Source organism: Melanerpes formicivorus, unplaced genomic scaffold (genome assembly GCF_026170545.1).
Source record: "Melanerpes formicivorus ecotype bairdi unplaced genomic scaffold, bMelFor1.0.p_v2 SCAF_23, whole genome shotgun sequence".
Classification (NCBI taxonomy): domain Eukaryota; kingdom Metazoa; phylum Chordata; class Aves; order Piciformes; family Picidae; genus Melanerpes; species Melanerpes formicivorus.
This window is the reverse complement of record NW_027142375.1, coordinates 9163519-9184350: the sequence shown is the minus strand read 5'-3', so window position 1 is coordinate 9184350 and position 20832 is coordinate 9163519. Positions and strand designations below refer to the sequence as shown.

Here is a 20832-nt window from a genome sequence, read left to right as displayed (position 1 = left end):
GGTCATATCAGGATCACACCCCTAGTATATATTCTGAGTGGATCCTTGGAGTAATGCCCTTTTCTCTCTGTTTCTATGATGGTTTTTTGCTGCATCTCACACGATGATGAAACACCCTTCCCACTTGCTTTTGCATGTGCCTGTTTTTTTTGTTTTTATGGGGGTTTTGTGGGGTTTTTTGTTGTTGTTGTAAGCTTTAATCTTTCAGGCTTCCAGACTCCTGTATAAAAGAACTTAATTGTGTCTTATGTTTTCCAAAATGCGGTGTGACTGTTCCACCTTTTGCTGTCCCCAGTTCAGTGAGGTTGCACGTAACCAATGCTAACATTAGAATTAACAATTTGGTACAGTTTAGAAATTTTAAGTGGTGTATGCAGCAAAGGAGAACAATCTAAAGGAAATATTTCTTATTCAGGATGTCATCAGTAACAACATAGTTTCCGTTGCTATTTCAAGGAAAGTGCCTTTTTTTTTTGTCTTACAGAAATTGTTCCATCAAATTTTGGCTTTGCATCCTGAAGAAAAGGAGGTCCCAACCTTTCCCTTTCCTTACTCTTCTACCCACTCATAGAGGCAGAAGCTCTGTTTGTTCTCCTCTTGTGCTCCAAAAAAGCATTAAACCACGTTTCCAATGATTACAAGTTTGTAGAAGTGAGAAATATGTTGTCAACCCATCTTGGACAGTGAGGCAGTGTTTAAAGTACAGCTAAAAGATGCATTCACAAAGCACTTGAGCAATCGCTATTTCACGTTAGTGGGAAAATGACCACTTAGCAGAAATAGCTTTGTTCTTGAGAGACAACACAGGAAAAAATCAGGTTCCTCCAACTGTGGCTTTTCACAACACAATTTTAAGTTGTTTTTTTTTTTTTAAAGAGAGGTTTTGTCCATCACTTTTCCAGCTCACCAGACTCTCAGTTCCCAGCTGCCAACTTCCTAAGCAGCTTTCTTGACTTAGGTGCCCTGACCTTAGTCAGTGATGGATGCCTCAGCACCTAATTTGACCAACCAGCTTCTACTGCTTTTGTGGGTTGAAATGTTAGAATACAAATCTTGGATAATTTTTCTAGCTCTGTCAGTAAATTGTCTGGTTTTTATCAAGTGATTTTCTGGAGACTGCAAACTGTCCTGATGCAAAGCCAAAAACAAAAGAGAATTTAAAATGCGTCTTCCATCTTATTGGAAGTATCTCAGTATCTTTAAAAATATAATTCTGGAGGTATCCTGGGGCATCACTGATAAATGACTGCTATTTAGCAAGCTCTGCTGGGACATCAACTCCAAATACAAAGTGAAATTCTCGCTTTGATTAATTTTCAGGGTTTGCTTTTTGCTACTGATTTTCATTTCTGGCAAAAAGTGTTGCGAGCTCTTTTCTTTTTGTGAGACTAGCTAAGTAATGGTTTCACTCTTTATTAGTAGAACCTTTCCACACTGTTCTCTTAATTAAATTTTAATCTTTTTCTTGTTCTGCAAAGTCCATTATCTGCCTTTTTTTGACTATCACACTATAAGGAGGATCTTAGCAAGCTTCTTGATACACTGAAAAGGCTTCATGCTTTTTTCTCCCTGTTTTAGTACTGCCTGTTGACTGATCTCAGTGTCCTTCCTCACCATCTGCTTTTCCATTTTTACTCTGTGTTTGTTGTTTTTATTAGTGCTTACCATACACAATGTGCCCGGCTGCAGGGAGATAGATGAGAATTCATCTGTTCTCTCTTGTGTCCCAGCTTTGCAAAGGAGTTTAAGAATACAGTTCTAGTCATTCAATATTCTAGAAATGCCTTATTTTATCTCAGATTACAGTTTATGTTTCTATTATTGTTGCCTGGCACTTTAGAAGCACTTAATTTTTTTCGTTGTCTGCTTAAGACTTTTTTGATCTTCCTCACAGTAAAAAAGTGAAAGCCAGCTGTCATCCTTGGTCCCTGAATCTGCTTAGCAAGAGATCTGGAAAGTCCTCCTGTATCTCTACTCTGATGATCTCCTTTAGCCAACATTTCCTTGCATATCTGGGGCCAATAGGACTCACAGTATGAGAATACTCTGCATAGCTGCTGCACCTGCATTTCCCCTGGTAGCTCCACAGGAGGTTTTGTTTGGCTTCTCTCACCCACTGTGCAAACTGATCAAAGGCCTCTAGTCAGTTAGAAATGCATCTTGGATTTTACTCAAAGTGTAAAGCACTTTCTTCATCTCAGGCATTGCAATCTGGCCTCTTGTACTTCAAAGATGATGGCTTATAATTGTCATAAGCATAAAGCATTTCACTGGCACCTGCTAAACATGAGAAAATGCAGCGTTCACCCCTTCCCTAACAATGGCTGGCTCCGCTCGGTAACTGGAATGATTCACTATCTAACGTTTCCTCCAGATGGCAAAGTTACAAAGCCAGTTCTGTGATACGACAGGAGAAAAGCTTATGTTCTCCTCTACAGCTGCCTTAGGATCAGATTACATACTGGGATAGGAACTGCATCAAATCCTGAGATCCTTACCTGGCTTTTATGCTGTCCTTATCACGACAAACAGTGAGTTTAGTGGTACAAAAAAGGAAAAAAACGAATGAATAAAAAATGAATACAAATATTAAGACCAAGCCTATCACATTATCTAATGTGTAGAGAAGAGTAAGCTAGAAATAGATTCTAAAGCCTGTTAAGTTTGTTGGTTTTTTTTTTTTTCAATTTAGTAGAATGTATTTACTGAGGGGATTGTAGCAAGTAGTATTTCACTTTATGTTTCTTAAATATTAATATATTCATTGGTGGCATGTAAATAAGACAGCATTGGTGGCATGCAAATAAGACAGCATTTTTTTGCAGAGATAGGAGGACTAAGGCTGTGATTTTCAAAGGAGAATTTTTTTGGTCTTTTTAGAGATGAAGTGAAGAAAATTAGTTATCATGTAACCTTAATGAGGTTCTCTGTTGTCACTGAAAGAACATAGGCACTCCTCAAGTCTGATTCATCCCATCAGGCATTTAGGCTGGGTAGAGGTGCCTATCTCACTCCACTGGCTGGAGAAGAAGCTGAGATGACTAGCTTAGACAAGCTGCTTATCATCTAGAGGTATTGGGACCATTATTCACCCTAGTTCAGACTGAGTTTCTGTGGAGATTTGACCATTATACTCCTTTGAAAATACTGCTTACCAATCCTAAGATTTATCACTATTGCAAAAGAATACCTTAAACATCCCACGGCTGACTTGCTAAGTACTATTCATACCTTTTCTTTTAATTCTCATATAAGGCATTTTCAATATGTGGTACTGAAATCTGAATTACATCTAAAAGAGTGATCACTGTTCCAATATTGAAATGTCATTCTGATAAATGATGCTTATTGTTTCTTTTTGTTTGTTTGTTTGTTTGTTGTTTTTGTTGTTGTTTAATATATAGGAAACGTGTCTCAAAAACTCTTTTCCTTGTTGCCTTGTGGGGGACTTGGGGTAAGTAGATGTTTGTGTTTTTTTCCACAAGAGGGACAGTATGCAACATGTGTATTCATTCATGGGCTCTTTAGCCCTATTGCATTATCAGTTCAAAGTCTTCAGAAGCCAATAAGAAAATGTAGATATGAAACGTGAGCCATTATCATACTGTGTTTTCAAAGACACAGAAGACAGTGTATTACAATAAGCATATGGAACTGCTAGATAGAAACATATTTTGTGCCCACGTGCACATTTCTTAGCCGTCCCACTATGGTTTTTTCACATGAGCTCTGTTATTTGAGGAAAGTAATATGAGTGCAACTGTTATAGCAGAATCATTGTGCGCTGTTGAAAAGTAAATATAGCTTCACATTTCTCAGAGAGGATAAAAAAAATCACTAAAGCTAACTTTTTGCATAAGAAGTGCTCACTAGCTGCTAGTTATTAACTTGGGTGCTGTTAAACTAATGCATTATTTGTGCCTTTTTATGTCCTGCTGTGAAATGGATTCATTCTGAAAAACAGCCTTTTGAGTACTGGGACACAGTAGATGGAAATGTACAGAGAGGAAGCTATTGGCACATGGTGATATTAATCTGGGTTAATAAAAAACATGTAGAATGAAGAATTTCTACTGATGCTGGAATCATGCTCCTATTAAATTCTAGTGAAGATAATATAGGGCAGAAATAATATTTCACATACATGGCATTCTCACACAGAACTGTTCTACCTTTTTGGTCCATCTGGGTCCATTATTTACTGATGTCAACAACATCAAACAGATATGGTGATACTCCTAGATACTGGTGGGCTATCTGGTTTATGCATATATGTTTTAGTTCCCTTTCTCTGTTTCTGAGTATGTAGGAAACAAGCCACAATCTCTGAAGGTCACCTTCCAATGAAACCTTCAAGTTTTACCCTTCACAAAGGATAAATTCCATACCATTCTAGTCTTGTTTATAGTGTTGTTTTGGTTTATTATTACAAGATACCTGACCAAAGAAATGCTCATTTTGTAACTCATGAAAACTCATGAGGATTTTTGAGCTATGAGTTAAGGAACAGAGAATTAGGAAGTGGGAATCATTTCAGCTCCTCCCCTGTGGACTTGGTTTGCTGGGAATTCTGCCTAGAATTTGGAACTTGGTGACTAGCAACTTGTTAATTGGGGTTCATTTCTGTATGTGTTCAGCTAACATTACACCCTGGCCGGGTTCAAGAGGGGACTGGATGTGGCACTTGGTGCCATGGTTTAGTAGTCATGAGGTCTTGGGTGACAGGTTGGACTTGATGATCTTTGAGATCTTTTCCAACCTTATTGATTCATAGTATCATAGTATCATAGTATCATAGTATCAGTCAGGGTTGGAAGGGACCACAAGGATCATCTACTTCCAACCCCCCTGCCATGGGCAGGGACACCCCACACTAGATCAGGCTGGCCAGAGCCTCAGCCAGCCTGGGCTTAAACACCTCCAGGGATGGCGCCCCAACCACCCCACCTGGACAACCCCTTCCAGGGTTTCACCACTCTCATGGTGAAGAACTTCCTCCTCACATCCAGCCTGAATCTCTCCACCTCCAGCTTCATTCCATTCCCCCTAGTCCTATCACTGCCTGATATCCTGAGAACTCCCTCCCCAGCCTTCTTGTAGGCCCCCTTCAGATACTGGAAGGCCACAATTAGGTCATCTCGGAGCCTTCTCTTCTCCAGACTGAACAGCCCCAACTCCTTCAGTCTGCCCTCATAGGAGAGGTGCTCCAGCCCTCTGATCATCCTCCTGGCCCTTCTCTGGACACGTTCCAGCACCTCCACATCCCTCTTGTAATAGGGGCTCCAGAACTGGACACAGTACTCCAGGTGGGGTCTCACCAGAGCTGAGTAGAGGGGGAGGATCTTGACCTGCTGGCCACACTTCTCCTGATGCAGCCCAGGATCTGATTGGCTTTGCGGGCTGCAAGTGCACACTGAGAGCTTCTCATCCACCAGCACCCTGAAGTCTCTCTCCTCAGGGCTGCTTTCCAGATTCTATGATTCTATGCTTCTATGCCCACGTGTGTGTCTGTGCACTGCTGTGTGCAGAGATGCACACACACACCTATATGCAAATATTTCTGTATTAAAAAATAAATAAATTCTTTTTCACACTGAGAATTGAAAAAGAGATTGGTAAAGTTAAGAAAAAAATGCTCAGGCTTCTAAAGCCAGTCAGAAATGCTCAGTATAACTTATTTTTTTGTAAAAGCATTTATCCTTTTCTTGGGTTTTTTTGAGTCCATTTGGTTTCTTTCTTATTTAAAATAGTGGAAATTGGATTAAAGAGCATGTTATAGAAATGGATCTTTTATTTATTTTTTTCTACTTGGTTTGCCTTTCTACATATTATTGTCAGGCTTGATCTGGGGCTCTTTTAAAGGAATGGGTTATGACCTTTTGTGAGGTAAATAATCAGATTAGGAGCTCTCTCTCAGTGATATTTAACTGTCTATTGGTTAAGATGAGCTCTGGGAAAGGGATCTGCTTCAAACTGCGTGGAAAGCAATTCTTAAGTTCACTTTCAAAAATGCTGGTGGAAAGGAGCACAGCTATTTAGTAGCTCTCAACTTTATTGAGGGTTATAAAGCAGAAATCAATGCAAAGCAGTAAGTAGGAGTAGTTCATGCAAAGATTTTAAGGACAAATGGAATAAGTAATTAATTTTTGTTCTCATTTATTTCTTTGCTTGTTTGCTAAGGAATGCAACGAGAAGGTATTAAAATCATTCTTGCAGGAGACTTTATGGCTGCCTCTTGAATGATGATTTTCAGAGCTCTTTGATCCTATTGTCTTCTAACCATATGGGGACCTCGCTGGCTGTTATTATGCAGCTCTTCTATTATGAAATAGATTAGTGGTTAGACTATTCACACAGCGGATGGGAAACCTAGGCTCATTTCTCTCCACTGACAGGCTGGATTTAATATCAGAGACCTCATCTCTTAGCAGATGTTGTTACCACTGAGGAGATCATAGGTTGTTTCTGGTTGAGGACCCTGACACCATGCACTGAAGCTGTGCCACTGTTGGAAAGAGCACTGGACCAGTAAGACAGAGTATAAGTAGAATAAAGCCCATGTATCTAAGGCTATGATTTACCTGTCATACCTTTATAAATAATGTGAAGCCCTTGGTCTGAATGTCTGCTCCACAAACAGTGTATACATTTGACGTGAAAGAACACTGAACAAAATGGAAACTGTTCTTAGAGCAAAGACTGGAACCTATGACTTCATGGGCATTGAAGACATCATCAGCTGATGGGCAATAAAGATTGTATTGGCATGAATTTAGGATGGCTTGTGTTCTTCACAAACAAAGGCCCAACTAAGCTCTGCAACCCCTAATGCTAGAAAATTACTGAGTTTGTGGTTATCCCTATGCCTGTAATGCCAATAAACTACAGTCAAGATCAGGGATCCTATTCTTTGAACATTAGTTTTAGTTACACTAAAGAAAGGGGTTTTCCAGCAGTTTTGAAACAAAACCAAGAGACACTGTCTATAACTAATATTTTGTGATCCTGTTCCATCATGGCTCTAAATAATTTGTACCAGTGCAAAATGTATGTATAGCTACCCTTTACTGATTATGTAAACACTTTTCATCCACATTAATTGTCCTTCAAGAAGTGATAGGAACTGACTATGTCAGGGTCACTGGCAAATTTGGCTTGGTATATATTAGGCTTTCTGAAGAACTCAAACAATAGGCTTTATAAGAAACTATATGAGTAACAATTAGATCTCTTATCAAAGAGAACAAATCTGTTTCATACTGAGAGAGCCAAACTGAATAGATAACACAGAGAAAGGAAAAAAAGTTGTCTAAATCTAACCTCCCAAATTTGCCCATAGCAAGTTTTCTTTCAATGATGATTAATCTTACATCAGAGGACTATCTAGGGTCAGCAGCATAACATCTGCTGAGGTATGAGAGATCCCTCTTGCAATAATGCTCTGTATTCTTTTTAAAAGCTAATGGTGTTCCAGAACCAACTGTTGCTCAAGAATTCTAATATTGAGAGGATGAAATTCCTTATGTCGGAGAGAGACTAGCAGGTCTACAGCCAGCAGTTTTAATAACAGGAGATGGTTTCTTGCAACTGGTCAGAGGTTTGGAATGTGAAAAGGTTTCCAGGAGGTGTGGGCAGATTGCAGGTGAAGTGGCCAAATGGGAAGAATAATCAGAAATTAAGTTTTGGTTCTGGTGATTATCAGGCCATTCTGTCATTTTTTCATCTGTAAACAGACGATCTGTAATGATAATTATCTAGAATTGACCATTTGATCAATGTATCCATCTATTGCTATTCCTTCTCTTCTGCTGCGCTGTGAAAATGACAGCAAGAGAAGCAAAAAAATCTCCTTTTAATAGGCCTAAGCTTCATCTCGTTGCCTCAGTCTGTCACTAAAAATAGTGATTGTTTTCCTGCCTGTTTGACCTGCTGCTGTGTGAAGAAATCTTGAAGTCATTTCTCAGCCACATTTTTTTTGTATAGTTGATAGGCAAAAAAACCCCACCAAAGCAAAGAAGAGCAGGCTTTTATGATAATGTCATCATCGGCTCCCAGCTTCAAACGCTTCTGTGGCTTTTGAATTGTCATTTATAACTTGGAACTGAACCAACCCATAATTCCCTTGATGCATTTAGAGAAATTGATAACAGACTACTTCTTTTATGGCTCAGAGAAGGCAACTCCAATCACATCACTATTGGCAGTCAATATTATTTTCTGACATGGTTGTAAAAGTATAAAGGGGCTTATGGCATTTGTTTAGATGAGGAATGGGCTCTCAAGCTGTGCTGGGGTTTATGGGTCCAGATTACTGAGAAGCAAAGGGAATATGATGTTTGCAAACAGGATATGATTTTATTTAAGTTTGGGTTTCATACGTTGTTCCCTGGGGATTTTCCTGCAGACAGAAGAGAATTTCCCTTTTATCATATGAAATTGGGCAGTTATCCAATCCCCCCCTGCTCTGCCCCCACCCTCAAAAGACACTGCTCCAAACCTGTAATGTGTAAAGTCAGATCTTTAAATTGCGAGAGGAGGAGCTGGGGGAGAACAACACCCTGCAAGAAATCAGACTTAGGCAGAATAAATGTTTAGTGACATGAACAGAGTGGCTCATGGGCCAAATGTTGAGCCAACTGAATGGCTTAGAATGGCTTGTACATATCATGGAAAGTCCACTGAATTTCCTCTGATTTTGCAGTTATTGCAGTAAAACAGAAATGAGATTTTCTGCTGGGATAAGCTGGTCCTCTTTCTTAACTCTTAGCCTTGTTTCATTAACTGAAGTATAGCTTAGATCTTTCATGCCAGAAAATAATTTGGCCTGTAACTATCAAGAGAAGAAATGAAGTTATAAAAACTCTGCATTTTTACAGAACTGTCATCCCAAATCACTCAAGGATACTCAGTCACTTACTGTAGTTCCAGATAAACCTATCTAGGCTATCCACAGGATGGGGAAATGAGGGCATAATGAACTCCCAGCTCTGATGGTGAATGTGCTTTTTCAGGTGGTACTCTCCATCAGTTCTGGCAATTCATGAGAGTCAGCTGCTTCAGTGGACTACATTTTGTAGGAAAGGGCCAAATGACATTACACTTTAGTCAAGTCCTCTTATGCAGAGGGAATTACATGCTTTCTAGCTGACAAACTCGCAGATCCCTTGAGCAGGCAAACTCAAGAAATAGAGAATTGAGATAAACTCTACATATTTAATTACTTTCAGTTCAGGAAAAAACAGTTCTCTGAAGTCTCATTTGTCCAGCTTCATGTACCTAATCTCAGATAAATTCCTGAAACAGCCAACGCAGAACCCTGACTACTCTTTATAACCATTAGAGAGTTATGTACAACAGTAGAGTAGAAGTCAGTACATCTTGTATCAGAAGAACTGACATGAGGTGCTGATTTCCATCATAAACAAAGACTTGAAGCAAATAAGTCTTTTAGGGGGAATAAAATACTTTTCCTTTACTGAGGTACAAAGATTTCATCTCTGGATCTGGAAAGTGCAATGGTGTCTCATTTCTGGGCAGAGAGGAGAAGCCACATTGAGCATATCAATATCACAGCCACACAAAGAAAAAGGGGAAATAATCTCTTCGCATTAAAGGGAAGATAGTTTGTTCCATTACTCTCCTGCAAAGGCATTCAGGTAGCCTTATGCCATCCCACAAAGAGCCTGATGTGTAGAACAGGATGAGGTGAAACTGTTCAATTAGGAGACAGTTTCTTGGCATGATTGTGGGCACAACAGAATATTTTAGGAAAGTCCCAGACTCCTTTTATTTGCATCAGGCAAGGACAGAAAGCTTAGGAGCGGTAATCTGCCAAATCATCAAATACAGAGTTTGGTCCTTCAGATAACTTGTTTTCCCTTTTTTTCCTAGTACTAGACCAGGTTAAAATAGGGGGGGTGGGGGGGTGGGTGATGGGATGATACAGCACACAACACAGAAAACTATCAAGAAGTTAATGAACTACTATGAAGTCAAAATTTTTCATGTGTTACCTCATTTTGCGCAATTCCTAGAAACTATTGGTTTGCCAAAGGCCAGCGTTACACAAAGAAGCCTTTTTTTATGCCAGAATATGAAACCTTTTGTATATAAATATATATCACATGTAAATAGTGGAATAGTACCACATACAATTTACTGATACTATTCATTCTCCCGAGACTTCAGCATATACACACATATGGATTTGATGGGAATTGTGAAACCAAAGCAGAATTCACATTTCCACTTTAAAAACGCATTGCTGTTTACTGATAGAATTTAGCCCCCAAGATGGACAGAAAAGCCTTCTAAACAGGAAATGTTCATGTGTTTCTCATCTGAATGAACACCATGTTTGAGTACAGCTCCATGATGGCTTCTGGCATAAAGATCATCTATCTCCAAGAAGAAAGGCAAAATTCTATGTATTGCTGAAATGTGTGCAGCAGCAACTGAGGAAACTTTAAAAGAGGCTTGACTTCCACACAGAAAAACTGCATTTCCTGTAATTGTGTGCATTGCAACCAACTACAGATTGTTCTATCTGTTTGGCTGTGAACTCCTGAAAACTGCAAGATCAAGCATAAGAAAGCAGTTGCACAAGCATTTTCACACAGTAACCCATTAAATACTAAAGCAAATGTCAGCTTAAATTAATAGAGTACTCAGGGCTAGGTCTGAAAGTGCAGTAACATTTTTTACAAGCATCTGGTGATATATGCCACGTATCTGAGACTTGAATGCGGGCCTAAGTGTTTTATTTATGAGCTTTTTCTAAAAACAAGTTCTAATCCACTTCTAATCCATGCCATCCTCCCTCCATTCCCCCTACCAGTGATCTACACATCGCTGTTTCACTAAGGTTTTGAGATCCTTTAAGATGTCTAATGTATGCTTTATGAGACTCAGAGATTCTGAATGCTTATCATAAAAGTTAGTTTAAGAGAGTAGCTGACTCAAACTATTTCTTCTGTAGATATTCATCACAGGCTTCAGCTTGACTTAGCCTGATTTTTCTCTCATTCTCATTTTGAATACAAAGCTATTTATATTTTTAATACAGACCTCAGACATTTTCACAAGCTTTAAGGTGAATTCCATTTGTACGGGAGTGCTGCATTTTTACCAGTAGCTGACTACCAGCAGCAGTAGCTCTGCTAGGAATTCAGTTACTAATGTTTACTCAGAATTTTTGAGTATTTTCTGAGTATTTGCTTTGATTTATGGAAGTTTTGCAAGTTACATCACTACTGCTAGGTAAAAATTCAATGATGATAAATATCCTACATACAGTACCATCACCAGTCTTTGTTTTTGCCCAGAAAAGAGACTTCTGAGGTCAGAATTAACAGCTTCCATGATTATTTTCAGAAGTTGATTTCCATTAATATTACTGATGATAAATTATCTTACTGTAATTATTATGTAGAGAAGCCAGCACAAGCCCAAGTGAATTCCATGGTTTTTGTTCAAGCAGTGATTTGTGATGATCCTTTGAACTACTCATCCCACTGGAGCCTAAAGGTTGCATCCTCTTTGTATTTACAAATGCAAAGATGTCTTTGTGAACTGCACTGGTAGGCAAGAAAGTATGAATAGCTGGTATTCTGGGTACTCTGTGTGGCAGGAATTTTAGATTAGAGCAGCTGGAAATGCCTTAGACAGAACAAATCTCTGATACATCTGCAAAATGGCAGTGGGGAAAAAAAGGAAGATCACTGTCCATATTTTTCCTAAAGTAGCCCACTTTTACATACTTCCTGTACATGGGATTTATGGAAGAGCTGTCAGCCATGCAAGCTTTTTCTCCTTTGTTCCTTAACAAGAGACATGGCTGACAGGCCATTTATTAGAGCTTGTTCCTTGGAGATGATGTGCACACCTTTGCTGCTTTAGTCATGGTGAGATGAAACAGCAACTGAGAAGCATGTTGAGGACCTTTTGCTTCTTAGTGAAAATCGTGGAGGTGATGAATGATCACCAGGACATCTGTAGGAATGGGAGGTGAGAGCCATGAGCATGGCACCTGGGAAGCTGCACTGTTCATGGTCAGGAGCAACGCACTGAAAACTCATGTGTTAGTGTTTGCTGGCACCGGCTGTCTCCAAAGATGAGAGACTCCTTGCTGGAAGCGATAGCAAAATGCCACACACAATTTGTAGAGGTTGCAACACTTCAGGAAGATATTCACTCTCTATTTTCATGCCAAGGATCTGAAAAAAACCCAATGAGAGAAACATGTTTTCTCTGGCATAAGAGGAAGCGTGTGAATCTCTGAGCACTTTTAAAGCTGAAGCACAGGACTTCATTTTGCAATACACAGATTTTATTAAACTGCAGAATCACTGAGGTTTGTACTTTCCTATATTATTTAATACAGACTTCTTAATCAAATTGTTCACTGCAGACAGCTACGTGATTGCTAGCTGACAAGGTTTCATTTAGTTCTCAGTTTTATAACCACGTATGCCAAAGGACAACTAATTTCTTTCTTTAAATGTGGTAGTTTTTCCAGAGTTGAAATTTATCCATCTGAAATGAATATTGGAGCAGCTTCCATCCAAGAGCAGCTGAGCTCAACTTCTGCTCTTTACAGAAAGGGGAAAGAATCCTTTTAAACTACTCTAAAGAACTGCTACTTTTTAGCTTGTTGTTCAGGATATTGGACACACAGAATACAATCACTGATATCAAAGGAGCATCAGAGGTCAACATTTCCATGAACAAGTAGATGACAGATTGCATTTTTGAACTATTCTTAGAGAATTCTAAGAAGAGTATCTCTGGTAGGGAGATGTGGTAACTCTGAGAGGACTGGTTTTGATTTTTATGATGGCAACAGCTGTACAGGGAATACAGAGCAGAATGAGTCAGTATACTTTTAATTCCTTTTAAGAGTGAAATCACAATGCCACTGTGGAAGATGGAATTATGTTAAATTGTAAATTGTGTGTGTGTGAGAGAGAGAAAGAAGGAGAAGGCAGGCTCTAGGATGGTTTGCCAGAATCCATTTCAAAGCAATAGCTTGGGGTCTATTATATTGCCATACAGTTATCAGTTATTATTGTAAACTTCAGAGTTTACAATAATTATTTAAGAAAGACAAATAACTCACGCAGATGAATACTTTATTCAGGGTGTCAAAAATGGAAGGGCATGTCAGAATGTGAGCAGTACCTGTGGTCAGCAGAATTTTGATCCAGTCATAATCCTTCTGAAGGAAGGAGGACTGAAACAGAGGGTGAGGAGTCAAGAGGTTCTCATTCTCTGCCAGGGGAAGGGACAGGTAAAACGAAATACAGTCACAAATACCTTCCAAAAATGCTTTAGAATTATGATGCCTCTCTGAGGTAGGTTTATGATAAATATAAATAGCAGGGAAAGTAACATTTACAGTTTCAGCAATGGCAGTGATTTCAGAAAGGCTTTTAGGTAGACAATCTCTGTCTCAGATATATTTCCATATCCTTCCTCTCCATCTTCACATACAAATGCCACAACCATAGCACAGTATAAGGAGTTAGTAACTTTCAAACTGTATAGTTTTCCTTTACATGAAGTATTCCAGCCCTGAGGGGTTATGGTACAATCTTTTTATCTGCTAACCATCTCTGCTGTAAAGGATTCTTGTTTCTTAGCTTGTTTTCAGTATGTGTAAAGTCTTCATTCTGAAAGTCAAGTTATCACATAGATTTTTCTTGCAGGAAGCATTCATATCAAGTTCGTTTTGTAGTGCAAAGCAGGGAATTTCTGCACACAAGACTTGAAACATTAGTTGCATTCAATCAGGACAAGTTACCTACATTTCTTTTCACTTAAGTCATTCACTTCCTCTTTTATGCCTCCACATCCACTTCAGGGACAGGTAGCTTAATTTCTATCATCTGTAGCTTTACAGAGTATTAGCTTTGCTACACATGCCAATGATTGAGCTATACTAAATGTGCTTGAAAAAGCCTACAACCTACAGTGCTCATTCAGGAAACTTGGACTGAAGTAAATCCATATGTGTGTTAGAAAGTCAGTGTTCAGATAGGGCTTGTGTTTTCTGGCTCTTGGTGCTATCATGCACAATCCATCTTTGAAGAGGTCCAGCAGTGATAGGAGTTTTGATAATGAACTGTGTGGTCCACTCATAGTTTAACCCTGACATTTGGATGCTTCCAAATAATGGTGTTTTTTTTTTGTTTGGTTAGGCATTCAGAATGTTTTCCTATCCTATCATGTTTTTTTAAAGGACTTGTAAATGAAAAGAACATATATAATTAAAAGGAAAACCAAAAAAGGACTAAGATTGTGTGTTAGAATTAAGCTACAAACCCTGTGTTTTGTGTAAATTTTCTTCAACATTTTCAAAACACTTAAACAAAATAGGGCTTTCACTGAATTCTTTGGCTGCTCCACAGCACTTGCAGAACAAAAATAAGCCCTTATAAAATTCCAGCTGACTTCTTCATAGTCTGTGATGTAGAAAACATCACATTTGTCACAAATTCATGCATACTCAGCATCTAGATCGACTGTCAGATACATGTGATATATACATGAACTAGAACCAGAAACCACAGTATCTAATCCTATCCCTTTTACTTGTATAAAATCCAATCATTTAATCTCACAGGAATAAAGAAAAGCATATCTAGTAGGATTTACATAGCTGCACTTCATATACAGTTTGACAACTGGGCCAGCTAGTAGTTGCAGTTTTAATGGGTTTGCCACTTGTATCACTGTATTTCAACAGCAATTTACAAAGTAAACATTGAGTAACACTTAAAGAAAAGCTCTGTTTAAACACCTGAAATATTTAAAGCAACACATAGAACTAACAGAGATATAAAAGAGTGAGACAGTCTTTTCCAGTTGTTACAGCTAAAGTGCTGTCTGCGTGATGAAAGTTATTCTAGGCTGCTCTTCAAGAGATGTTCTCAGAAATTCAGTCTTAATTTTGCATGAATATGAAACAGAAGCTGACATCCAAGTTTCTAATACTGTGCCTTCTCAGAGCTACTATAAATATGTTTGTTATATTTTTGTATTGTAATGATGCACTAAGGTACTGCAATTTCACTTGGCTAGTCCTGCCTTTGAGAGTTTGCCATTCGTTACACGTACCACGCCCAAGAGATCAGCTAAAATACCCTCTAGTTCCTGTGCACAATTAGGTGGTCATTTTTGAAAATTCCTCAGGAAACGCTGATTTGTTTCCTGATTGCCCATTTTCACTTCCAGTCCAGGTAAAACTAGGTAGCAGCAATTTAAGTGATCTGCGGGAAATTTTTCTGTGGAAGATATTTCGTCGTATTGCCCCCGCTCAGTCTCCTCACACTCAGCTGAAAGCAGAAAATGATAAATGCTTTATCCTGGCCAATACTCAGAGTTCAGTGGTTGGAGAGGCTGCCGTCTCGTGTGTCAGGGCAGACAACTGTCTTGAAGGGTGGGTACTCTCAAGCTGTGGTTACAATTTTAACTTAATCGGCCTTCCTGGAAATGAATCATAGTCCCTTTGAGGATGCAGGCTCCTGCTTGTGCCCTAGTGTACAGAGCAGCTGTCATTGAATCATTTTCACCAGCCACTCCTTCATGTTAACCTTAATTCGCTAGCCATAAAAATGGTAAGAAAGTACTCCCTCCCAGTCCTCTTGTTGATATTTCTTTATTTAAAGTACTGCACAGTATTTTTCAAACTATGGTTTGATTAAAATGATTTAACTGATGATCTCTTACTTATTTATCTCCTTATTGGTTTTAAAAAATGAAAATCGATTCACCTTCACTGTAAAGCAATAGTGAGGCAACCTGAAGGTCTGCCTAATGCTAAATACTAGGTTTCTTTTCTTATTTCTTGCAATTTGCTTAGTTACCTATTGATTTGTGTGTATCCTTGGGACAGCTACTTAATTTCTTCAAATCTCAAGCTACTAATCCGCAAAATAAACATGATAAATCATCCTGTGTGAAGCCCATGATGCTTAGTTGTGTTTGTACAACATCTTGAGTGTCTCAGATGAAAACAGGGTGCTGTTACTGTTATTCTAAATTTTGCCAGCAAAATCCAGTCTACTGTGAATATGAACTGTTTGAGCAATTTTCATTAGTCCTGCAGCATGCACACAAAACTGACTGAAACAACAGGAAACTCCAGTCTAGTCCTCTGATAAATAAGATTACTTTAGTAGCTTGGAATATAATATTATTGTAAGAGTAATGGTGAAGATATTTGACAGGTGTAGAGAGATCAAGCTTCTTTCTGTTTCAGATGACTAATCAGAACCTCCAGAATCGAGTAGCAGTTGCATCCATTTTCAATTACTTGATTTCTTTCTTTCTTTCCTCTTTTTTTTTTTTTTCCTTTTTTTTTTTTTTTTCCTTTTTTTTAAGAGAAATTAGGAACAGAAGCTTCTGATCCAAACTGAAAACATGTCTCAGTGTGCTTGGAATTTATCCAAATAGCGTCTGACACAGTATTTGGTCTATCCCTAAACGTTTTTCTTTTAATGATAAACTTATATGATATAATTAAATGCACTTCCCGTAGAGCGCTGAGGAAGTCTGGCTGGCTCTTTGGGTAACTTTTTCAGACTATTCACACCACCATGTCTGCTTGGCATTGTATCACATAGGGGACATACAACAATTCACCTGTTTGTTTGGTATGCTTCTGCAAATAGTTACTAAAGTTGCTAAAGTAAAATTTTGGCAGACTGATTGAAGCTGCAGGGCAGTACTGCTCAGTTGTCTTTATAATGTTCTCTTTATACCATTTTACTTTTACAATGTTTTGTCATCTTTATAATGTTATCTTTATAATATTTTATGATATTTTATCCTATTTTTTTATAATATTTATGTAATGTTTTACATCTCACACTTGCTCACTTAGAAGGCACAAAAGGCAATTTTCTCTGCATTAAATAACCACACAAATCTGTTACAAAGCGGACCTAAAGCCTTTCAGCTAAAACTTTGTATTTCATCAAAACTGGAGATAGTGCAAGTGTTTATACTTTATTTAATTTTATTTCTGTCTATGGCAATAGTGACTAATGAAAGTAATCCAAATAACTAAATTGCTTTGATTTCAATCCCATGAAAACAATCCTGTCTTGGTAGGAAAAATGAATGCTCTCCGCTCTTTTCGTTTTCTTAAAAGGGGTAATGACCTGAGCCATCCTTGAGTTTTGGTGTCACGGACTGCCCGTGCCGGCTGCTGGGGGCAGCGGTGGCCATGTCCCCTCGGTCCCAGCCGTGGCAGGTCCCTGTTCTCCCACCAGCGTGAGGACCCGGTGCGGGGCGGCTGGCGAGCAGGCCCAGCCCGGCCGATGTTACACTGTTTGTAATGAGAAATCTAAACAGGGAATGGCAGCGAGGCATGACAGGAATGTGTTTCCATTGGAGAAGCCCGTGCAGAGAAAAAGCATAAGCAAAGCCATGTCCAGAAGGCCTTTCAGCTGGCCAGGACGGAAGACTGATGTTATTGTACATGGGCTGTCAGGCTGCCAGCCCTCCCTCACGGGTTTGTTTTCTCTCATGCTCTCCCTCTCCCTTTCCCTCTCCCTCTCTCCTCTGCCTTCCTCCCGGGGCCGGCTGTTTGCTCAGGTGGACAGTGACACCGTTTGGAACGAGCTGCACTCGGCCGGGGCGGCACGCATGGCGGTGGGCTGTGTCATCGAGCTGGCGGCCCGCGTGGCCTCCCGGGAGCTGAAGGTGAGGTCCGGGCCGCGCCGTGGGTGGGAGAGCCGGCAGGGTGGAGGGGCAGGGGGGGCTGAGGGGAGGCGTTGCTCAGCCCTTCTGCACCGGCGAGGGTGGCAGCGGGAGGCATGAGAGGATGGCCATGAAGGCGTGGCATGCCGGGTGGCTCTCCCAGGCTCCGCTCGCTTCAGTCTTGCCATCGATAACGCTGGAGCATCGGTGGGTGCTTATAGGGCAGGGTTGCTACAGCCCACAGTGAAGTTTCTCATCGCTTGCACATCTCCAGCAAGTGGCTGTAGCACTGCCTTCGGAAGTGACTTTTTTGATTTTTATTTTTTTGTAATGTGGTTGTTTAGTGTCACATGTATCCTAAGGATGCCACCCAGAGAGAGGGGAGGCAAACAGCAGGAGCCTGCAAGCCGCAGGGAAGAGTGAGGCGACTTGGTGAGGAGGGAGGTGACCCAGGAGGTGCCTTTCCACCAGGCTGCCTGCTCCGCGTTCTTCTCCCGGGCCCCCTTTCCTATCTGGGTGCTCCGCAATCTGCAAGGCGTGATGTACAAAACTCAAATTATCCCCAGTCTAAACAATTTATAAAAGCTCCAGACCTGACGGACTTTGACATTTTATTTGGTGTTTTAACAGCCCTATTTAAAGGTACACCATATGCAGCCGGAGTGCAGGCTCGCCCCAATAAACATTGTTGGAGCTAACATGTCTCCTTAACTAAACTGTCCACCTTCCACTCCAAATCCTAATGGATTCAGTCCTGTTTCCAAAATAAGATTGAAATAAATCCTTTAGTGTTAACATTGTACAATGATTTTTAAAATTCCAAATTTTACTTGAATTTGAGATTTTTCTTCCTGTATATCTGTCTTAGTTCAGCCAAAATATGTTTGCTAGGTGCATGTATTTATCTGTATACAAACACAGATGTAGAATGTATAGGTGACAGTGTGCTCAGGTGACATGCAGTACTACAGCTCTGACCCAATCCAGTGCCGTTATTCAGCTTTCCTATTCAGACACAAAAGTCATTAGCCAGGTACTACGCAATACACAGACATTTTGACATTTCACATCAAGGACCAGGCACATCAGGCCAGCAGGAGCAGGGAAGTCATTGTGCCCCTGTACTCAGCACTGGTTAGGCCACACCTTGAGTACTGTGTCCAGTTATGGGGCCCTCAATTTAAGAAGGATATTGAGACTCTTGAACGTGTCCAGAGAAGGACAACGAGGCTGGGGAGAGGCCTCAAGCACAAGCCCTATGAGGAGAGGCTAAGGGAGCTGGGATTGTTTAGTCTGGAGAAGAGGAGGCTCAGGGGAGACCTTACTGCTCTCTACAACTACCTGATGGAGGTTGTAGACGTGTGGGGGTTGGTCTCTTCTCCCAGGCAACCAGCACCAGAACAAGAGGACACAGTCTCAAGCTGTGCCAGGGGAAGTTTAGGCTTGAGGTGAGGAGAAAGTTCTTCACAGAAAGAGTTGTTGGCCATTAGAATGCGCTGCCCAGGGAGGTGTTGGGGTCACCATCCCTGGAGGTGTTCAAAAAGGGATTGGATGTGGCACTTGAAGTGATGGTTTAGTATTCATGAGGTGTTGGGTGACAGGTTGGGCTTGGTGATCTCTGAGGTCTTTTCCAACCTTATTGATTCTATGATTCTATGATCATAGAGGATGCTGCTCTGCATCCTTTATGATGAATACTTCATCCCCATTAAGTTTTTTGGGAACAGTAGGATTCAATACACAACTCATGGCGTTATTCCAACCCAACAAGACTAACAGAAACGAAGAAGGATTTTTTAGCTAGTTTTTACCATTGGCAACTATAAGACATAAGGGAAATGATAAAAATCAAGTTTGATTAGAATAGAATAGAATAGAATAGAATAGAATAGACCAGACCAGATTGGAAGAGACCTTCAAGATCATCACATCCAACCTATCAAGCAATCCAACCCACCTAATCAACTAAACCATGGCACCAAGCACCCCATCAAGTCTCCTCCTGAGCACCTCCAATGATGGTGACTCCACCACCTCCCCGGGCAGCCCATTCCAATGGGCAATCACTCTCTCTCTGTAAAACTTCCTCCTAATCTCCAGCCTAAACCTCCCCTGGTGCAGCCTGAGACTGTGTCCTCTTGTTCTGGTGCTGGCTGCCTGAGAGAAGAGACCAACATCCACCTGTCTACAACCTCCCTTCAGGTAGTTGTAGAGAGCAATAAGATCACCCCTGAGTCTTCTCCTCTCCAGGCTAAGCAGCCCCAGCTCCCTCAGTATGTGCTGTGTGCAGTTGACCAAGATCTGCTGCAGCATCTTTATCACTTGCTTCTGTATGTTTGTGGTATCTTACCACATTTGAATGCTCTTGGTTGTTTACCTGTATGTGATGGACAGATGAAAAGAATCAATCATCAGCCACTGTGAGACATTGGTTGCTACCAGCATTGCAATAGTTTGTAAACAAATATTTAAAATTTAGTGCTAGTTTCATCCTAAATAAAATCTTTGTCTACAGTTCGGAGAACTGAAGTGGCCTCCTGAAATTGCAGTTGAGGCATTGGAAAGGTGATTGTTCGGTAGACATGACAAGTAGTTGGTTTATAACAAATCCTGAAGAAAAGAGGAATGGAAAGGATTTCACGTCAAAGCAAATGAGGAACACTCACAGCATTCCTAGGAATATCTAACCTGCTCATATACTTCCAGCATGAAGCCAAGTGACAGAGATGCTACCGTACCAACTCTATGAACTATCTGCATGTGATATTTGTAATTTAAGATTATGGAAAGGTTATTGAGGCCTGACTGACAGAAGGAAAGCGTGCTAGCAGATGTTTTTGAAATGCACTCATTCTGACATTAGCTATTTTGGCAGAGTCCTCTGATTGCTGTGTCTCTTCCTCCATACAAACCTGGGGTTTGCTGGCAAACTGCTCCAAATACCCACACATGATAAATGATATTAGGGAGATTTTCACAGTGTATTCTTGGGTTTTCTATGTGATATTTAGGATGGTATTTTATGTAGCTGTACAGTTTTAGCTCCATGCATTTGTATGCTGCTACAGCTTTACATATTGCTTTTCCATCTTGCTGTCATTTTTCCTCTAGAAACATACATGTTGC

General features: G+C 40.1%; 1 protein-coding gene across 1 annotated transcript in view; it reads left to right on the top strand.

The window, feature by feature from the left end:
* HDAC9 (histone deacetylase 9) overlaps positions 1-20832 on the top strand; it is a 546793-nt gene that overhangs the window by 413761 nt on the left and 112200 nt on the right. Inside the window, exons 17-18 of the mRNA XM_068152479.1 lie at positions 3405-3454; positions 17602-17709. Coding sequence (XP_068008580.1) covers positions 3405-3454; positions 17602-17709 — 158 coding nt within the window. The remainder of the gene's footprint in view (positions 1-3404; positions 3455-17601; positions 17710-20832) is intronic.